Source organism: Lynx rufus, unplaced genomic scaffold (assembly GCF_022079265.1).
Source record: "Lynx rufus isolate CCGP_SWC_20201006 ecotype Redwood Valley unplaced genomic scaffold, mLynRuf1.p SCAF_3, whole genome shotgun sequence".
Classification (NCBI taxonomy): domain Eukaryota; kingdom Metazoa; phylum Chordata; class Mammalia; order Carnivora; family Felidae; genus Lynx; species Lynx rufus.
In genome coordinates, this window is record NW_025814845.1 from 128,049,519 (window position 1) to 128,068,943 (window position 19,425).

A 19,425-nucleotide genomic window follows, 5' to 3' on the forward strand; every position below is an offset into this window, starting at 1 on the left:
TAGCATTAGTACTTTGGATCCTATATTACTCTTTTCTCTTTTGTTCTTTTTTTTTTTTTTTCTTCCTAAACAAAGTGCATCTTTCCACTTTTAGTGTACTCGACAAATTATCTCTGAGAAGCTAGGCCGTGGATCAAGAACTGTGGACCTTGAACTTGAAGCTCAGATTGATATATTAAGAGATAACAAGAAAAAATATGAAAACATTTTAAGACTGGCTCAGACACTGTCGACCCAGCTTTTCCAGATGGTGCATACCCAAAGGCAACTTGGAGATGCATTTGCTGACCTGAGTTTGAAGTCCCTAGAACTCCATGTAAGATTATTTTAAATAACTATTGGAGAGTGTGGAGGAGAAGAACGGCAATAGTATTCCAAAATATAATTTGTTATGTTTCTGATTTGCTTAACTCTTTTTTTTTTTTTTTAATTTTTTTTTCAACGTTTTTATTTATTTTTGGGACAGAGAGAGACAGAGCATGAACGGGGGAGGGGCAGAGAGAGAGGGAGACACAGAATCGGAAACAGGCTCCAGGCTCCGAGCCATCAGCCCAGAGCCTGACGCGGGGCTCGAACTCATGGACCGCGAGATCGTGACCTGGCTGAAGTCGGACGCTCAACCGACTGCGCCACCCAGGCGCCCCTGATTTGCTTAACTCTTAATAAAACTGGAATCTTGAGGTGTTCTTTCAAGATATTTTATATGATTTTTAATAAGGCCCAAGTGACCGGAGATGTCAGCTGGAGGTTTCAGGGGAAGGGAACTTGGTTAGAGCAAAGGAAAAGGAAAGTAGTCAACCTGCTTGAATCTAGAAAGAATCATAGCTCTGTGTATGTTGGCATGGATAAAAAGTAAATTCAGGTACCTATTGAAAATCTCTTACTTGTGAAAATTGTCCAAGTATCTTGAACAAATAGTAACGTGCTTGACTGGATTCATAATATACTTTTACTGACTCATTAATAGGAATTGTGAATTTTAGAAATTAAGAATTTTAGAATAATTATGAAATCATTTTTCTGTATATATCCCTATAAGCATTCAGCAAAGAATTCCTAAGAATTTCTTAAGATATATGAAGTGTTTTCTTTGATGTCTTTTTTTTTTTTCCTCACCTGGAGCCAAAAGGTGCAAAATCCCTTTCCTACAGACATCTAACTTGAAGAGTTAGATAATTTAGAGCATTAAGGTATTTGATAATATCTACAGTCTTGGAAAAGAAAGTTTGGCTAGACATGGCAATATATATCATAATAGCGAAGAATACTGAGATTCAATTCTGAGTCATTAGATAGACAAAAAGAGCTAATCTAATATTTGGGAAGCTGATTAATCATAACAGCTGCAATTATTGGGTGTCCACAATTTCACTGTAATGATCTGGGTGCTTTATAGCCATTATATCATATAATTTATGTAGCAAGACTGCAAGAAATGTTATCCCCATTTTATAGATGAGGAAACTGAAGCCAAGAGAGGTTAGGTAATTTTTATAAGATCACAAAACAAATAAGACGTAGAGCTGAAAATTGTATTTTATATATAGAATTTATTTGTATTTTATACATACGGACACACACGTATTTATTTTGTTTTGTTTAGTAGCCAAGGTCATGTACAGACAGTGAGGCCAGGAGGGGGCACCTCTGGGTGGAGCTCACCTATGCATGTGCACGGGAAGGAGCTACCAGGCCTGTCTATGTTTCTCAGTGACCTTTTGGCTATCCCTTTTAAGTAGAGTATTTAGAGGGTCTGTGATCTAGAGAAAAACCCCCACAGTGTGGAAGGAGGTAGCCAGGGTATAGGATCTGCAGAAGTGCTGCAACAGTGTTCTCAGTGTTCTCAGTAATGCTACATTCAGTAGACCCTGTTAATTATAGTAGTTAACATGGATTAGGAGTTTACTATGTGCCGAATACTGTTCTAAGTGGTTTATCTATGTATTAGCTCATTTAATGCTCTGTCTTAGCTAGTAGTAGGTACCTTTGATATCTTTTCTAGATGTCAGATCCTTTTGTTTTTGTTGTTTTTATAGAACTGAGAGGTTAATCCTCAGTATTCACGTCCATTGGACCCAGTTTGAATTTTTGAGTTTTTTTTTTTAACGTTTATTCATCTTTGAGAGACAGAGACAGCGTGAGCAGGAGAGGGGCAGAGAGAGAGAGGGAGACACAGAATCAGAAGCAGGCTCCAGACTCTGAGCTGTCAACACAGAGCCTGACGCGGGACTCGAACTCAGGAACTGCAAGATGATGACCTGAGCCAAAGTCGAACACTCAACTGACTGAGCCACCCAGGCGCCCCGAGTTTCTTGGTTTTTTTTTAAAGTAGGCTTCATGCCCAGTGCAGAGCCCAGTGAGGGGCCTGAACTTGACCCTGAGATCAAGACCTGAGCTGAGATCAAGAATCGGATGCTTAAATCAGTTAAGCCACTGAGGTGCCTCTAATTTTTGAATTTCTTATTTGAACATTTCTAACCCTTTGCAGGGATTGATATTTTATGAGTTTTAGTCCAGTGAGAAAATGTACTTATTCCTTTTTTTTTTTTTTTTAACAGAATACAACTTTTTATCTTACAACTACCATACGGGTCCATTGGAAATCAAAGACACAGAATGGGATCTTAATGATCATATTTTGCTACTTAAAACATTTTGCTATTTCATCATCTTAGGAATTATTTCATCATTACTCATCAGTTATTTCCAACCATGTTAAAAATTACCAAGATGATAAGAAAATAAAAGAATGATAGCATTGCCTAGAAAAAGTGAAATAGAGAGATAAGTATTTGTGTTTCCAAAATGAAATCTGAAGAAACTGTTTCTGCAGTTTTTTTTTAATGTTTATGCAACATAGTTGAAAATGTAGAATTTTTCCTTTTTTTCCCATAATGGCAAAGAGAAGATACTACCAGAGGAAGATATTTCACAATTACTAGACAAATCAGAAGATGACTGCAAAGAGACAGCAGCAAAGATACTCAACGGTGATGACAAAATAGATAATAACAAGTGAAATCTCAGTTTATGAGTCTTCTGATGATGAGATACTAGATGAGTTCTCTTAAATTCAAGAGCCAATGAGTTTTTAAGGACAAAAAGGAAATGCGGTACTATATTAGTCCAGTTCTCTACACAAACAGAACCAATAGGATATGTAGATATGTAGAAAGATGTATTTTAAGAGATTGGTTCACAGCACTATGGAGCGTTGGTACATCTAAAACCTGTAGGGTAGGCTGGCAGACTGGAGACTCAAGGAATGTGAGTTGCAGTTTGAGTCCGAAGGCAGTCTGTTAGCAGAATTCCTTTTTCCTCTAGGGAGGTCAGGTGATTGGACGAGACCCACCCACATTGCAGAGGACAGTCTGCTTTACTGCTTTTGCACTCCACCAATTTAAATATTACTCTCATTCAAAAAACACCTTCACTGAAACATCCAGAATAATACTTGACCAAACATCTGGACATCATAGCCCAGCCAAGTTGACATGTAAAATTAATCATCACAGGTAGTTTTATCTAGTTAGTAGTTTAATAGGCATGACACCATCATGCAGCATTTTTAAACAAGAATTTGGACTATCCTATTTTGCTAAAAAGACATACTATATTCTTCTTTTATGATGCTTATACTCCAAAACATACTTGATATGATTTGTTAGTGAACAAATGCTAAAGTCCAGTGTGTATGCAGAAGTGATTTGAAGGAAATAATGTAAGAAATAGAAAATTTATTGGATTGAACATTCTAACTGGTGTTTATAAATATACAAATAATGGTAAACTAGAACCTATTAGAGACTATGAAATTTGGAGTCAGTATTTACAGGGTGGATATTTTTGTATCGGGATTTTCCAGAGAAAACCAATAGGAGATGTGTACATAACACACACTGTACACACACACACACACACACCAGCACACATACATTTATTTTAAGGCATTGGCTCACCCAGTTGTGGGACTTGGCAAGTCTGAAATCCTAAAGGTAGGTCAGTAGTGTAGAAACTCAGGCCAGATTTCTAATGTCACAATCTTAAGGCAGAATTCTCCTCCAGGAAGCCTCAACCTTTTTGCTTGGAAGAACTGATTAAATGAAATCCATTCATATTATGGAGAATAATCTCTTGAAAGTCAACTTTAAATCATATCTGGAATGTTTATTATTGTAAATGTTAATCACATCAACAAAATCTGTATCTTGTTATTCTAAGATTTTTATCTTTAAGTAATCTCTACACCCAACATGGGGCTTGAACTCACAATCTCAAGATCAGAGTTGTACATTGTTCCAACTGAGCCAGCCAGGCACCCCCAAAATCTGTATCTTCATAGCAGCATCTAGACTGGTATTTGACCAAATAACCGGACATTTTAATCAAGTTGACACATAAAATGAACCATCATCAGTAAGCCATACTTAATCTCCAAATAAAGACGGTAACAAAGTCTTACTTTCACCTAACGTGATAGGACTATCCTGCATACTATCAAAGACTCAGTAACCTATTCCCCAGAAGAGGATGCAAAGTTCTTGAGTGACATTCACTTTTTTCCTTGATGTCCTGTAAGTTAAGTTCTACGATGTAAAATTAATAATATATCTTATGTTGTATGCTAAGGGGATAAGAGAGGGAAGAAAACAAAGTTATTTGCTTTATATACACACACATATTAACAACAAAATAGAACAGTTATAGTCCTCAGTTGTAGAAGTTGTTACAAGGTCTTAGCTTCTTCCACTACCCATTCCATATTACATTGGCTCTAGCACCTCAGCCTTTCATGGTTCTTTGCCTGGTGGGATGACCCAGACCTTCATTCCTGAAGGGTCCAAGTCATTGGTAGTCCTGACTGAAATGGGTTGTTGTAGTTTCCATTGACATTAGTCACAGGGCCTGGTAGTGCTAAGAGATGCCCTAAGAGGTTGCCTATATTCCAGGCAACCTCTTCCTTATCAATCCAGTTTTCTTTCTTTTGGTAATCAGGATCAATTATGCAAGGCAGCAAAATAACTCTCTTCTTTGCCAATGGATTGTTCTTGAAAAACAGTTTATAGAGTTCAGTGATGAAGAGCTGGTGTTCACTTCCTTCTGCCTTAGGACAGGAGATTCATTGACAATACTTAGCACAGGCATCGCACGTAGTGGCACGGAAGAAAGTATGATGGTTATGATGGCTGTTTGGGGATTGTGACATTTGGGAAGGAAGATTTTAAAGATCAGTTCAGTTCTTTCATTTTCTGGAGAAACAACCAGTATCCAACAGTAGAGAAAACAGATCTGAGGGGGACAGGAGATGGAACTTTATTGAATGCCTGTCATCTGTCAGAAACTTTATGAAGGTTCTCTTATTACACTTACTATCAAACTTGTAAGGGAATTATCTTCATTTTATTACTAAGAAATTGACACAAAAAGAATTTGAGTTATTCATAAAAGAGACAAATCCAGTCAGCAGAATCAGGGTAGGAAATCCCAAACTGAATTCCCAGACTCGATTTTTACCATTTATGTGCCTCTGACTCCCAGTTGTGTTCCACCATGGCACCTCATTAAATTGTTTTTTCTCAGTTTAGAAAGTAACATACACTTCAAGATTAGGGGATTTCACACAGTCCATAATATTGTCAATTATCAGTTAGTATCTGTGAGACTAATTTTTTATTGCTTTGCATGGTTTAAATGAACCCACTTGTTATTAAGTAGGTAATAATTTATAGTACTAAAATTGGAGGTTTTAGATCCAGTGGCCATTTCTATTATTTGGTCCTAATGTATAAGTTTAATGGGAAATAGTGGTCATTTACATCTGGTAAATGTTGTAAATGATGTAGGAGCTGCTAAAGAGAAAAAAAATTGAAATGTTTTGAAACTTTATTCTTTCTCTGTATAAAGCAAACAAATATTGAGATTAAGGAATTGTATTGGCCTTCGCTGTTCAGTAGCAGATTAGAACCAGGGCCCTGTTCTTAATGCATACACCCTTTGATTACTTTATGTATAGTTTATTTGTAATTGTGAAGGCAGTGTACAATGTATAAAATGTCCCTGCCCAACCAGAAATACTGAGACAACTTATCAACTAAAGGAAGTTTATGAATCAAATCGTGTTTTACTTATTTTCAGTGCCAAAAAAGCATACTTAATTATAAAAGAGCATACTTAATTTATGTGTTTCTTTATAATGCATATACATAATATATTCATTTCTTTCTGGTGTCCCAGTTGTATATCTTTTTATTACTATGTCTCTTGTACCTTACTATAAAAAAAGCCCTTTTATTCTAGCTAGTGTTCAAATTATACATTAAAACCTTAAGTTTTATATTCACAGAATTACAGGTGGGATTTATATTTGTGAAACAGAACAGTGGCAGTTTACTCTTCCTATCTGCTTTGAATTTAGGCCTGTTTTGTTATTGTAAATACAGTATTCCAAATTCTGCTTTACAACTTTTCACTCTGCTGCTGTTTCGCCTTAGTACACTCTGGGGTTTTTTTTATTTGTTTGTTTTTAGTAAAAGAGTAGTCTTCTAGGTTGTATAGATCTCTCTGGTTAAGTTAGGACCTGTGGCATTTTCAGTGTTAATAATGTAAAATTGTGGATGTTGAGAAGTTTTAGATATGAACAGTGTTACAGGGGTATGTTTTAATCATATATACTTTGTTATACAATGAGTAGAAAAGGCTTTCTTATTTTTTATGAACCATGGTATTAATACCAGTTTAACTTCGTATTTTTCTTCCTCTTATTTATAGAATTTTTAATTTTACCTTGTGTCTCTTAATGAATGCCAAAGATTATAAGTACTTGTAGTATGTTATGTGAACTTTTTCTAAAAGTTGTAAAAATGTTTTCTCTTGTGTTAGCAACAATAGCTCCTCGGATAAACCTCATTGGCTACAATACTGCCACTGCACAAAGCTTGTTTTCTCTTGTATTATTCTACTTCTAGTAGCATTTTTGTTTGCTTGTTTGTTTTGGACAGAGAGAGCAAGAGAGTGAGCAGGGGAAGGGCAGATGGAGAGGAGAGATAGAATCTTAAGCAGGCTTCACACCCAGCCTGATGTGGGGCTCATGCTTGATCTCATGACCACGAGATCATGACCTGATGTGAAATCGAGAGTCAGACGCTTAACTGACTGAGCCACCCAGGCGCTCATACTTCCAGTAACATATAGTCTTCAGTATATAACTTAGCTTGTAAATACTTGATGCCAAAAAGCTTCAGCTGTCCTGCCTTTCATTTTCGTTTTTATATACATTAATTGATACTCCCTTTATGTAATCCTGTATCTGCCAATATTTACAAATCAAGGTTTATAAAATCTTGAAGACTGATTCCAGAGTAAACAGTTACATGGATGTCTCTTAAATGGAAAATGCTTTTAGCACAATAAAGATAATCTTACTTTCTTGCTATTTATTAGTATTGAATATTTTATCACCTAGAAATTGAATTATATCTGTAGCACTAACATTAAACTTGCATTTTCTAATATTTAATTTAATGTTATATGTTTTTTCAGCTGAAATTAAAAAGTGTTTCATAACTTCAGAACTCTGAAGATATGACCAAAGTTTTTATTTGATCAGATGTGTCCTCATAATAGGTTAATTAATCAAACTTGGACTGGAAAACCAGTCCAAGTTTGAAAATTAGAGTTACAACTTGCCATATCTGAAGGAGTTATATGTAATATTTTCTAAGCCAAGACTCAGTTTATTCAGAGAGAATGTGCTCAAACTGGTGTTGAGTGATCCTTCCCCAGCCGTGCACCTACGTAGACCTGAGCTTGGGAGTCAACCAGTCACTGAGTTTACAAAGAAACGTACATTGTTAATATTTATAGACTGAGGAGATTATGTCAAAACACAAAAATTGCAATCTGTCTTATGGCTGAAAGTTTTAGTCAATTGTTAACCTAATTTGGTTGTGAAAGTTATAGTTTTCTTTGATTAATAATCTGCTATATTTTTCTTTTTAACAGCTGTGCTTATAGTATAGTAGAAACAAAACATGGAAATGAAACTATTCTTTCTATTTCAAGTAGTTTAACTTTCAAAATCATTTAATTTTAGCTATACATCTGAGCTGATGGCAATTTTGGTTTATTAAACTTTTTTGGTAACTATATAGCTAGCTAGCTGTGATTTAGATTTCCGTTTATTTAAACATTAAATGAAAAAACTTCTGGGGCGCCTGGGTGGGCTTCAGTCAGTCAAACATCTGACTCTTGATTTCGGCTCAGGTCATGATCTCACAGTTCATGTAATTAAGCCCTATGTCTGCAGTGTCAGTGCAGAGCCTGCTTGGGATTCTCTCTCTCTCTCTCTCTCTCTCTGTCTCTCTGTCTCTCTGTCTCTCCCTCTGTCTCTCTCTCTCTCTCTCTCTCTCTCTCTTTGTACCCCATCCCCCTCCTCAAAATATATAAATAAATAAACATTAAAAAAATAAAAGAAAAAACTTCTATAGCTAAGTATTTTAAATCAAATATTTTCCCATTAGTGATATGTTTGAGATTTTTTTTGTCACATTCACTAACTTATTAGTGGGTAAGTTAAGGTGACTTTTTTGTTTTAGGAAGAATTTGGCTATAATGCAGATACCCAGAAGCTACTGGCAAAAAACGGAGAGACTCTTCTTGGAGCCATTAATTTTTTTATTGCCAGTGTGAACACTTTGGTGAATAAAACAATTGAAGATACATTAATGACTGTGAAACAATATGAAAGTGCGAGGTAGGTGTAAATTTTCATTATATTCTCTGCAGATGGTACATAATTCATTTAAGGTCTTAGATTGCATGTGATAGAAGTCAACCCAGAAAAAGAATGCAGTAGAAGGTTATAGGATAGCTGATAGAACTAATAGAAAGGCAGGAGAACAGATTCTAGAAACAAGCAGGAACCAAAGTCAAGGTAATGCCTCAGAAGAATCTAATTAGGACCTCGATGCTGGGTACCTCTGGTACTTGATGTTGCCACCACTACCATACGTCATTTCCAAAAGGCCCCTGAATACTTTGCTTCATTGCCTAGAGAGTGTCTGATTGAACCTTGGTCATGTGCCCAACCCTGCCTGCTAGAGAATAGGGAGGTGGAGGATCTCCCAGCTCCAGCTTCCTTAGAAGAGGACAAGGGCCTTGTGTTCTACCAGGTAGATACTAGATGCTCTCCACAGTCTGGCCTAAGCCTATCTTTTCAGCCTTCTTACTGCTGCTTCCCAGTAGGAGCAGTGCAACAGCAGACGTAGTTTCACTTTCTCTTCAGTGTACAAGCTCATACCTGCTTTCGTGATTTTGTTTGTGTTTTGCATACCAACTGCTTGGTCTTCCGTTTATCTAGGCTATGACCAGCTTCGAACTCTTTCGTATTTTACCTTTTACTTATTTTCAGAGCTGTTTGAATGCAGTGTTTTCATACATTTTATACACACACATACACTCATTATTCCTCTATCTCATAACTCCCCTGTTAGGTAACCTAAGTACATTTTAATAAATACTTACAAAAATCTAAAAAGTAGCAGATCAGTGATAGCATTTTTTAACTTTTGATTTCCAGCCCAGTTTTTCTCCCATTCATTCTGATTTCCTTTGAGGTTTTTTTTTTCCTCTAAATACTTGAAATCCTTATTTTCTGTTAAACTTTTTATAGCATCGCTGAAAATAAGTGCAAACTATACCTTTTAGAAGTATTTGGCCCCTTGCCCTAATATGACATGACAAATGGCCATGAAAACTAAAGTCATCTCTCTAGTCTTTGAGTGCTTATTCTGAAGTATATGTTTCCTTATGCCTTACATAAGTAAAAGTCCAAAACCCTTGGGAAGTTAACTTTTAATCTTTTCACAAGAACAGATGCTTCTGTCTTATTCTGTGTTTGTAATTTTAGGTTTAGTATTAACGTGACTCTTAATGACTTGGAAATGAAAGTCAAGATAAATAGCTGCGGGTGTTTGGTAGAAGGGTAGAGATGGGGTTGTGTGCCTTATTTAGGTTTTAGACTTGGTTTTTTACTTTTCCTTATCGTTTGAACTATTTATTAACACAGTATTAAAATCAGAAGGTGGAAAAAAATAAACTGAAGGAGTCTATCAGTAACACTGAAGGAATTTCTCAGTAAGATACCCTTCAATAGGAATCCCTTCAATAACACTCTTAGTAATTGGTTCTCCAGTCTCCATTTAAATCTTTTTGTGGACATTGTCTATATTTTTCAAAGGAATATTATGTATATTATTTTATTTTTATAAATTTTATTTGGTTCTTTTCCAAATCTGTTCCTTGGAATAATGCCCTAATTTGTTTATAGTGAATCTTCCTTTTATCTCTTTAATTATTTTAAGCATTCTTATTTTCTTTTGTTTCAGATTGTTTTAATATTTGTGGGTTTGTTTTTTTTTTTATTTTTTATTTTTGGGACAGAGAGAGACAGAGCATGAACGGGGGAGGGGCAGAGAGAGAGGGAGACACAGAATCGGAAACAGGCCCCAGGCTCCGAGCCATCAGCCCAGAGCCGGACGCGGGGCTCGAACTCACGGACCGCGAGATCGCGACCTGGCTGAAGTCGGACGCTTAACCGACTGCGCCACCCAGGCGCCCCAATATTTGTGGGTTTTGAAGATAAAAATTCTCTTATTCCAAAATTACCCACTATCAGCTCCCAGTAAAGAACTACAGGAATCTAGTTTCTGTTTCTGTACTTTGTAATTGTCCACCTATCCTGAAATACGTTTTTAGTGCCTAAAATATATTTTTGTTTAGTATGTTTTAAAATATGTTTTATTTTAAGCATGTAAAATCTTTCTCTTCAGCCTTTATTTCTAAGATGCTTTTAAAAATACTAACCCAGGGGAGCCTGTGTGGCTCAGTCAGTTAAGCATCTGACTCTTGATTTGGGCTCAGGTCATGATCTTGCGGTTCGTGAGATGGAGCCCCGCGTTAGGCTCTGTGCTGACAGACAGGACCCTGCTCGGTATTCTCTCTCTCCCTCTCTCTCTACATCCATGTGTGTGCTCTCTCTCTCTCTTTCTCAAAATAAATAAACCTTAACAGAAAAATAGGAGTGCCTGGGTGGCTCAGTTGGTTGAGTGTCCAACTCTTGATTTCGGCTCGGGTCATGATCCCAGGCTTATGGGATCGAACCCCACATTGCTCCATGCTGAGTGTGGAGCCTGCTTGAGATTCATTCTCTCCCTCTCTCTCTCTCTCTCTCTCTCTCCCCCCCACCCCTCTCCACAACTCCTGCGCGCTTGCGCTCTCTCTCTCGCTAAAATAAAATAAAATTTTAAATATAAATTAATTAACCCATATAATGGGGTGCCTGGCTGACTCAGTTGGTAGAGCATGCAACTCTTGATCTTGGGATCATGAGTTCAAGCCTCACCTTGGACATATAGCTTACTTAAAAAATTTTTTTTTCTTAATATTTACCTGTATTAGAGAAAGACAAATTCATTAGATAAGGCACTGAACAGCACACAGATCATTTTTTGTTTAATTTGTAGAGGAGAAAAGCCTCTGGAGATTAAAAGGTTTGCTCATTTGGAGCCAATTTCAAAGCCAAAATGAGAGCCCATTAGCTTTCTACCTTTTACTTTTGATCATTCAGCCTCAAATTTGAACTGGATTTATCTCACATTTTCATATCTATTTTAAAAAATATAAGGCGCCTGGCTGGCTCAGTTGGTGGAGCTGCAGCTCTGGATCTCAGGGTTGTGAGTTTGAGCCCCATGTTGGCTGTAGAGATTACTTAAAAATAAAATCTTTAAAAATAATAATAATTTTCACATCTTATATTGAGATATCTGATGTTTAAAGTACAATGTGATAAAAGATCTCAATCTATCCATTATATAGGTTTATTTGAAACTTCTGAACAGAGTTATAAATCAGGTTATATGTGCTTATCAGGAAACCTTTAGACAACCTCTGCCTACAGAGGGATAACATTAAATTTTTTTTTTTTTTCAACGTTTATTTATTTTTGGGACAGAGAGAGACAGAGCATGAACGGGGGAGGGGCAGAGAGAGAGGGAGACACAGAATCGGAAACAGGCTCCAGGCTCTGAGCCATGAGCCCAGAGCCTGACGCGGGGCTCGAACTCACGGACCGCGAGATCGTGACCTGGCTGAAGTCGGACGCTTAACCGAGTGCGCCACCCAGGCGCCCCCAGAGGGATAACATTAAAAAAGGATCCCAGATTAAAAGTTTCTCAGTAGCTGAATTTTCTTCTCTGTCAAAACCAGAATTTACTGACTTTTAGGGCCAAGGGTCAGCTATTTGATCAGCACAAAAAGTGGCAATTTAGGCAAATGTCCGGGTGGCCTTTTAATGCTCCCTATTATGCATTGTGTACAAGTATTTCCTAGCCCTCTGGTGCTTCATGTATAGAAAATCTTATAACAGCCCATTCAGCACTTCTCCATAGCAGCACCAACAAGGGAGTCATTTGTGGTCAGGACTTTTCAGATGTCAACACCTGTTCTCTAGAAGTTTTACATAAGCCATAGAGTAACCAACTATCACTAACTATATTGATATGGATTCAGTTCAGACTGGCACCCTTGAAGTGAAGAGTTGCATTTTGAAAATTTAGTGTGCTTCTCTTATTGGTAATGAGCACTGTTAGAGAAGCTCTTACGGAAAGTTTTACTTTGATACCATCTACAAACTCTGGATGTAAAAATTAAGGGATATAAGGTCAGTATTGTAACCTTGAATATGTTGAAATTAATCTTATTGTTTAGAAATGTTCTCTAAGACTAATGAAGGATATTTGTCTTCACATTAAATCACCATGTATCACTATTTTTGTTCTTTCATTGTTTTTTTCTTTCATTTTTTATTGTTTTTAGTATATTTGCTTCTGGCTAGCTCCCTTCTAATTTGGCCATAATAATAAGCACTCTAAAGATATTAGTTATTACCAGGTATCCTAAGTACTTTACATGATTATTTTGTGGAGATTGTTATTCTCCTTTATAGATGAAAAACTAGAGCAGAAAGGTAAAAACATCTAATTCAAGACATTAGAGCCAGCAAAGATCAGAGTGGTTTCAGTTTGGCTAGAAACCCATGGAATTTAATTTGTTATCATTACTAAGTCAGTCTTGCTTCCTAAATTGTTAATATCTGTCTCCCCTTTTTAGCCCCACTGCCATTGTCCTGATTCAGTGACTCATTTGTCTTTTGCCCATGGTCTTCTATTTGGTTTCTTCTTTCTGTTTCTTAATCTCCTCCAGTCCATCCTCCATTTTTTACCACTAGAGCCATCCTTCTACTCTGAATAGATAGAACATGTTACTTTCTAGATCAGAGTTCCTAAGTGGCTTCCCATCACTACTTGACCTACTGGATTAAATCTGATTCCGTTTGACATTGTCTATAGGCCCTGCATAATGGCAGTCCTGCCTACCTGTCTGACTTTAATTCCTTCCATTATCATGTTCCAACTTCAGGTTCTAACATAGTGAATTACTTCCCAAATGTATCATGGTATCTTACAATTCTTTGCTTTTGTACGTACTGTTCTCTTCCTGGATTGCTCTATTTCCCTGCCCCAGTCCACCTTGGAAGCTTTCACCATCCTTTAAAATTTAATTGTGGTGTTTTAATTCTGTTCTGAGATACCTAATTAGGCAACTCTTCCTCTTGATTTCCACCCTGCCTTATTCTCCCTCCCTCATGGCAGTTACCATTGTCTCATTTTGTTATAGCTGTTTAAGAGCTTCTCTCCTTCTAAACTGCAAGCTTCTTGAAGATAAACTTTTATCTATTCATCTTTAGAGCTCTGGTTTCTGGTACAGTGCCAGGAACATAGAAGGTGCTCACTTAATATTTGTTGAATGTGCCAGTGAATGAATGAATGATTCTCTTGGCCCTGAAAGTTCAAGTTTGTTAAATTCAGTATAAGATAAAAATAAATTACTCAGTACGAGGGACCGATGTGTTCTTTCTCAAGTCACATATGTGATATAGTTTATGTTGTTTAAAATATTCTTAATTGCCAGAATAGGAGATATAGATTGTACTCTGGATACTTGAATAAAGAGCTTTAGTTCTACGGCATAAGCTTTGTAATGCTGATTTTGACTAAATCAGAGGTCACATTGTTCTTCAGTAGAGACTGCTAGATAAGTCTCTGTTTAATAAGCAAGGTAGTACTATTTACACAAGTACTGTGACAGAGGCATCATGAGGTGCTGTGTGATCATGGAGTGATGGTGGTGGGTAGTATTTCAGTTAGTGGTAGGAGAATATTAGGGAGTAGGCGTTTTAAGGAGCACAAGGTGTTAAGTGCTCTATAATAGATGGCACTGTCACGTTGTAAATACTAATGTTTCAGAAATCCATTCAGAGTTGCTCTGTCCCATATGGTAGCCATTAGCCACATATGTCTGTTTAGCACTTGAAATGTGGTTAGCCTACATTGAGATGTGATAGAAGTGAAATATAGACAATGGATTTCAAAGATTCACTACTAGCCCACCCCCAAAAGTAAAATAGTTCAGTAACAGGTTTTTTTTTTTTACATTGATTACATGTTACAATGATAATATTATAGATACATTGGGTAAAATCTTTTGTTTAAAAGGTGAAATTAATTTTTATTCTTTTAACGTGAATGCTAGAAAATTTTACATTACATATGTGGCTTGCATTTTATTTCTGTTGTGCCTTGCTGGCTAGATTATACTTTAAGGATGCCGACCTTCAATATAACTTCCTTTTCCCACTTAAAGTATGTCATCCTCAAGTCTGCGATCTTAATATGCTTTGTTTTGTTGGTATTAACCAATTCCCATGGGAGATCGATCACTTGATCTTGTTAGCGTTAGGTTTTGACAGCTGTTTTTTAAACTGGTTTTTCAATTTTGGAAATTCTGCATGTCAGTTAATACTGTACTTTGGAAGGAATAGTTAATTAGATTAATAAGCAGCTCCCCCTTCATGCTTGTACTAACAGCGCTTTGTATTAAAGAAACATGTGACTTTAAAAGCATAAGGTATAATATATACGAGAATTATTATTTATTAATGTATGAGACGGTCCTGTATTTCCAGCTCACCTCCTGAATTTATTTCACTCTGTTTTTGTAATATGCTTCACTTACTCTGTTCTTTCCAGGATCGAATATGATGCCTATCGCACTGATTTGGAAGAATTGAATCTTGGACCACGGGATGCAAACACCCTGCCAAAGATTGAGCAGTCACAGCATCTGTTTCAAGCACATAAGGAAAAATACGATAAGATGCGCAATGATGTTTCTATCAAGTTGAAATTTCTAGAAGAAAATAAGGTAAATTCAGTCTTTACCTTCTGAAATAAACTTTCACGGACTTTATTTATTTATTTTAATTTAATTTAAATCCAAGTTAGTTAACATACAGTGTAATAATGATTTCGAGAGTAGAATTCAGTGATTCATCACTTACATATGACACCCAGTGCTCATCCCAACAGGTGCCCTCCTTACTCCCCCTCACCCATTTACCCCTTAACCCTACCCAACACTCCTCCAGCAGCCCTAAGTTTGTTCTCTGTATTTAAGAGTCTCTTATGGTTTGTCTCCTTCTCTGTTTTTGTCTTGTTTTTGCTTCCCTTCCCCTATGTTCATCTGTTTTGTTTCTTAAATTACACATGTGAGTGATATCATGATATTTTTCTTTCTCTGACTGACTTAATTTCGCTTAGCATAATACACTCTAGTTCCATCCACGTTGCAAATGGCCTTTTGATTTCATCCTTTATGATCACCGAGTAATATTCCATTATGTATGTATACCACGCCTTCTTTATCCGTTCATCAGTCAGTGGACATTAGGCTTTTTCCATAATCTGGCTATTGTTGATAGTGCTGCTATAAACACTGGGGTGCATGTGTTTATGGACATTAAAATGATGTCACCCTACAGCTCAGTTGGTTAAGCCTCTGGGTCTTGGTTCCTACTCAGATCATGATCTCATGGTCGTGAGATGAAGCCCCATGTTGGGCTCTGTGCTGAGTGTGGAGCCTGCTTGGGATTCTCTCTCAATCTCTTTCTCTTTCTGCCCCTCCCCCACGGGCATGCACACAAGCTTGCTTGCTCCCTCTCAAAATAAACATTTTTTTTTAAATGATTTTCTGGGGCACCTGGGTAGCTCAGTCAGTTAAGCGTCCGACTTCAGCTTAGGTCATGATCTCCCAGTTTGTGAGTTAGAGCCCCTCATCCTGCTCTGTGCTGACAGCTCAGAGCCTGGAGCCTGCTTTGGATTCTGTGTGTGTGTGTGTGTGTCTGTGTGTCTGTGTCTCTCTCTCTCTCTGCCCCTCCCCGCTCATGTTCTCTCTCTCTCATTCTCTCTCTTTCTCTCTCTCTCTCAAAAATAAATTTTAAAAAAATTAAAAATGATTCTCTAATTTTTTTTAATGTTTATGTACTTCTGAGACAGAAAGCAGAGGAGGAGCAGAGAGAGAGGGAGACACAGAATCCGAAGCAGGCTCTAGGCTATGAGCTGTCAGCACAGAGCCTGACGTGGGGCCCAACTCACGAACTGTGTGATCATGACCTGAGCTGAAGTCAGGCACTTAACCGACTGGGCCACCCAGGCTTCCCAAAATAAATAAACATTTAAAAAGTAAATAAATAAAATGCCACCCTAAAGAGAGATAAATAGAAAGTTTTTTGTTTCCATTAACTCCCTTTCATCACAGTTGCAAAATGGAATTTCAGCTGTAATCAGTGTTTGAGTTTTTAGAAGAACAAAAAATATATTTATCTTTCTGTCATAAAAGTCATCATCAACCCTACTGTCCCAGTCTTTCACATGGAGTTGCAAAAAAATATTTGATGTTCAACTATTGATGTTCAGATTGGTGTTGATTGACAGATGCTTTAAAAAGTTACATAGGGGCGCCTGGGTGGCGCAGTCGGTTAAGCGTCCGACTTCAGCCAGGTCACGATCTCGCGGTCCGTGAGTTCGAGCCCCGCGTCGGGCTCTGGGCTGATGGCTCAGAGCCTGGAGCCTGTTTCCGATTCTGTGTCTCCCTCTCTCTCTGCCCCTCCCCCGTTCATGCTCTGTCTCTCTCTGTCCCAAAAATAAATAAACGTTGAAAAAAAAAAAAAGAATTTTTTAAAAACGTTACATAATTGGGGCACCCGGCTGGGTCAGTTGGGGGAGTGTGCAACTCTTGTTCTCGGGGTTACTAGTTCGAGCCCCACACTGGGCGTAGAGATTACGTAAAAAAACCAAAATCTTAAAGTAAGAACAAATAAATAAGTAAATAATAAAATAAAAAGTTACATAATGAGAGATTCTGCTTTGAATATTTTGAAACTTTTTTTTTTTAATGTTTATTTATTTTTGGGACAGAGAGAGACAGAGCATGAACAGGGGAGGGGCAGAGAGAGAGGGAGACACAGAATCGGAAGCATGCTCCAGGCTCTGAGCCATCAGCCCAGAGCCCGACGCGGGGCTCGAACTCATGGACCGCGAGATCGTGACCTGGCTGAAGTCGGACGCTTAACCGACTGTGCCACCCAGGCGCCCCGAAACTTTTTTATTAATGATAGGTACAGATTTTAGGAAGAGAAGAACATTCTTCCTAGTAATTGATAAATGAGGAATGACTAAAAGGCTCATTAGCATAACCTAGAAGAAATAAGCCAAGAAATCAGTTTTCCACATTACTTCTGTATAACATGAACCCATCCAAAGGCGAGAATGGTGAGAGCTGAGATGGGCCTGCTGTAGGCTTCATGTGGAGATGGATTCACATAGTAACAAGCTCCCGAGTTTTGGTTTACGTACAGGACAGGTTCCTTTGTTTAACATGTCTGCATACTCAGTTTTGTGAGGGGGATTGCAGTTCTCGAAAGAGGAGCCAGTAGTGGACGCAGCACAGAGCAGGCGGAGTGGCTCAGTCTTGTGGCGATGGGGTCTTCCCACTGCATGTTAGTGGTCCACTCGTGCTTTTCGCATCCTCTGAAGGCACAGTAGGTCGTCAAATCTGCTTTCTTTAGGTACCGTACCTCTCAAAATTATTCTTCAGTTTTAATTGTCTGTTGATATCTTCTTGTTTTTCCTTAACATTTTTTTAGAACCTCTTTTGGCTACCATAAGAGTTGCAGAATAATACGTTTCCTTAGGATCGACCAAGTCCTGCACCATCACTCACTTTTTTTTTTAGTGGCAGTGGGTGAAAAGTATTCACCAGAAGCCATTACAGTGTCAGTAAAGGAAACCTGAGCAGAGTTATCAGACAGATTTCCGCATCATTCCAGCAAGAATGCAGTGCAGCCTTTCAGCATTCATTAGCTAGCACATCAGATGTCATTCTTTTTAGTCATTCGTATATATCTCTGTAGATGTATCTCTCTGTAGGTACATATGTACAGAGAGATAGATCAGTTACACTGCTTAATATTTTAATGGATAGGAATATATTAATACTTAGATATATGTTTTATTTATTTTTTTTTTTAATTTTTTTTTCAACGTTTATTTATTTTTTTTGGGACAGAGAGAGACAGAGCATGAACGGGGGAGGGGCAGAGAGAGAAGGAGACACAGAATCGGAAACAGGCTCCAGGCTCTGAGCCATCAGCCCAGAGCCTGACGCGGGGCTCGAACTCACAGACCGCGAGATCGTGACCTGGCTGAAGTCGGACGCTTAACCGACTGCGCCACCCAGGCGCCCCTAGATATATGTTTTAAATACAAAAATATTTTTTATATACTCCCACTGTAACAGTTCAGCACTGTATACTGTATAGTGCTACATGAGCTATGCACCAGCTAACATTTTAGAGGCTCTATCCAAAGCTAATTTGAAGGGAAAGGAATTCACCTAATTTACGGGTACAGGACCTCTGCAAATAGAGAAAATGACTTTAGGAAATCTATAAAATGGTAACTGTTCCGTCGGAACGTAATGGTATTGTGTGCTATCCTCTGGATGGTGAGATCATGGGTAATTTTTGTTTTCTGTATATCTTTCTATATTTTAGATGATTGTGTTGCCTTTCTAAAAAAGAGAAAGTAATGTTAAAAGAATCTGTATCCCAAAGCATTTCTGCTTATATGGTTCTTGCCAGAGTAAATAAAAATAGACAAACCACACAAAGATAAGCAGTGGCCACGTGACTGTTACGTGTCTTTTTTTTTTTTTTTTTAGAATTTTTTTTTTTTTTTCAACGTTTATTTATTTTTGGGACAGAGAGAGACAGAGCATGAACGGGGGAGGGGCAGAGAGAGAGGGAGACACAGAATCAGAAACAGGCTCCAGGCTCTGAGCCATCAGCCCAGAGCCTGACGCGGGGCTCGAACTCACGGACCGCGAGATCGTGACCTGGCTGAAGTCGGACGTTTAACCGACTGTGCCACCTAGGCGCCCCAACTGTTACGTGTCTTAATAGAACTACTT

The 19,425-nt window shown here is 37.8% G+C and overlaps 1 protein-coding gene and 1 non-coding gene across 6 annotated transcripts in view; one reads left to right on the forward strand and one right to left on the reverse strand.

Moving 5' to 3' along the window:
* The window catches only part of ARFIP1 (ADP ribosylation factor interacting protein 1), a 130,000-nt gene that overhangs the window by 84,607 nt on the left and 25,968 nt on the right, over nucleotides 1-19,425 (forward strand). For all 5 annotated transcript variants that reach the window (XM_047092036.1, XM_047092033.1, XM_047092035.1 and 2 more), the window contains 3 exons: nucleotides 95-316; nucleotides 8,595-8,752; nucleotides 15,147-15,321. In XM_047092036.1, the coding sequence (XP_046947992.1) occupies nucleotides 95-316; nucleotides 8,595-8,752; nucleotides 15,147-15,321 (555 nt within the window). The remainder of the gene's footprint in view (nucleotides 1-94; nucleotides 317-8,594; nucleotides 8,753-15,146; nucleotides 15,322-19,425) is intronic.
* LOC124521354 (U4 spliceosomal RNA) lies at nucleotides 6,790-6,936 on the reverse strand. The gene has a single exon (XR_006964455.1). It is a non-coding gene; the product is annotated as a U4 spliceosomal RNA (small nuclear RNA).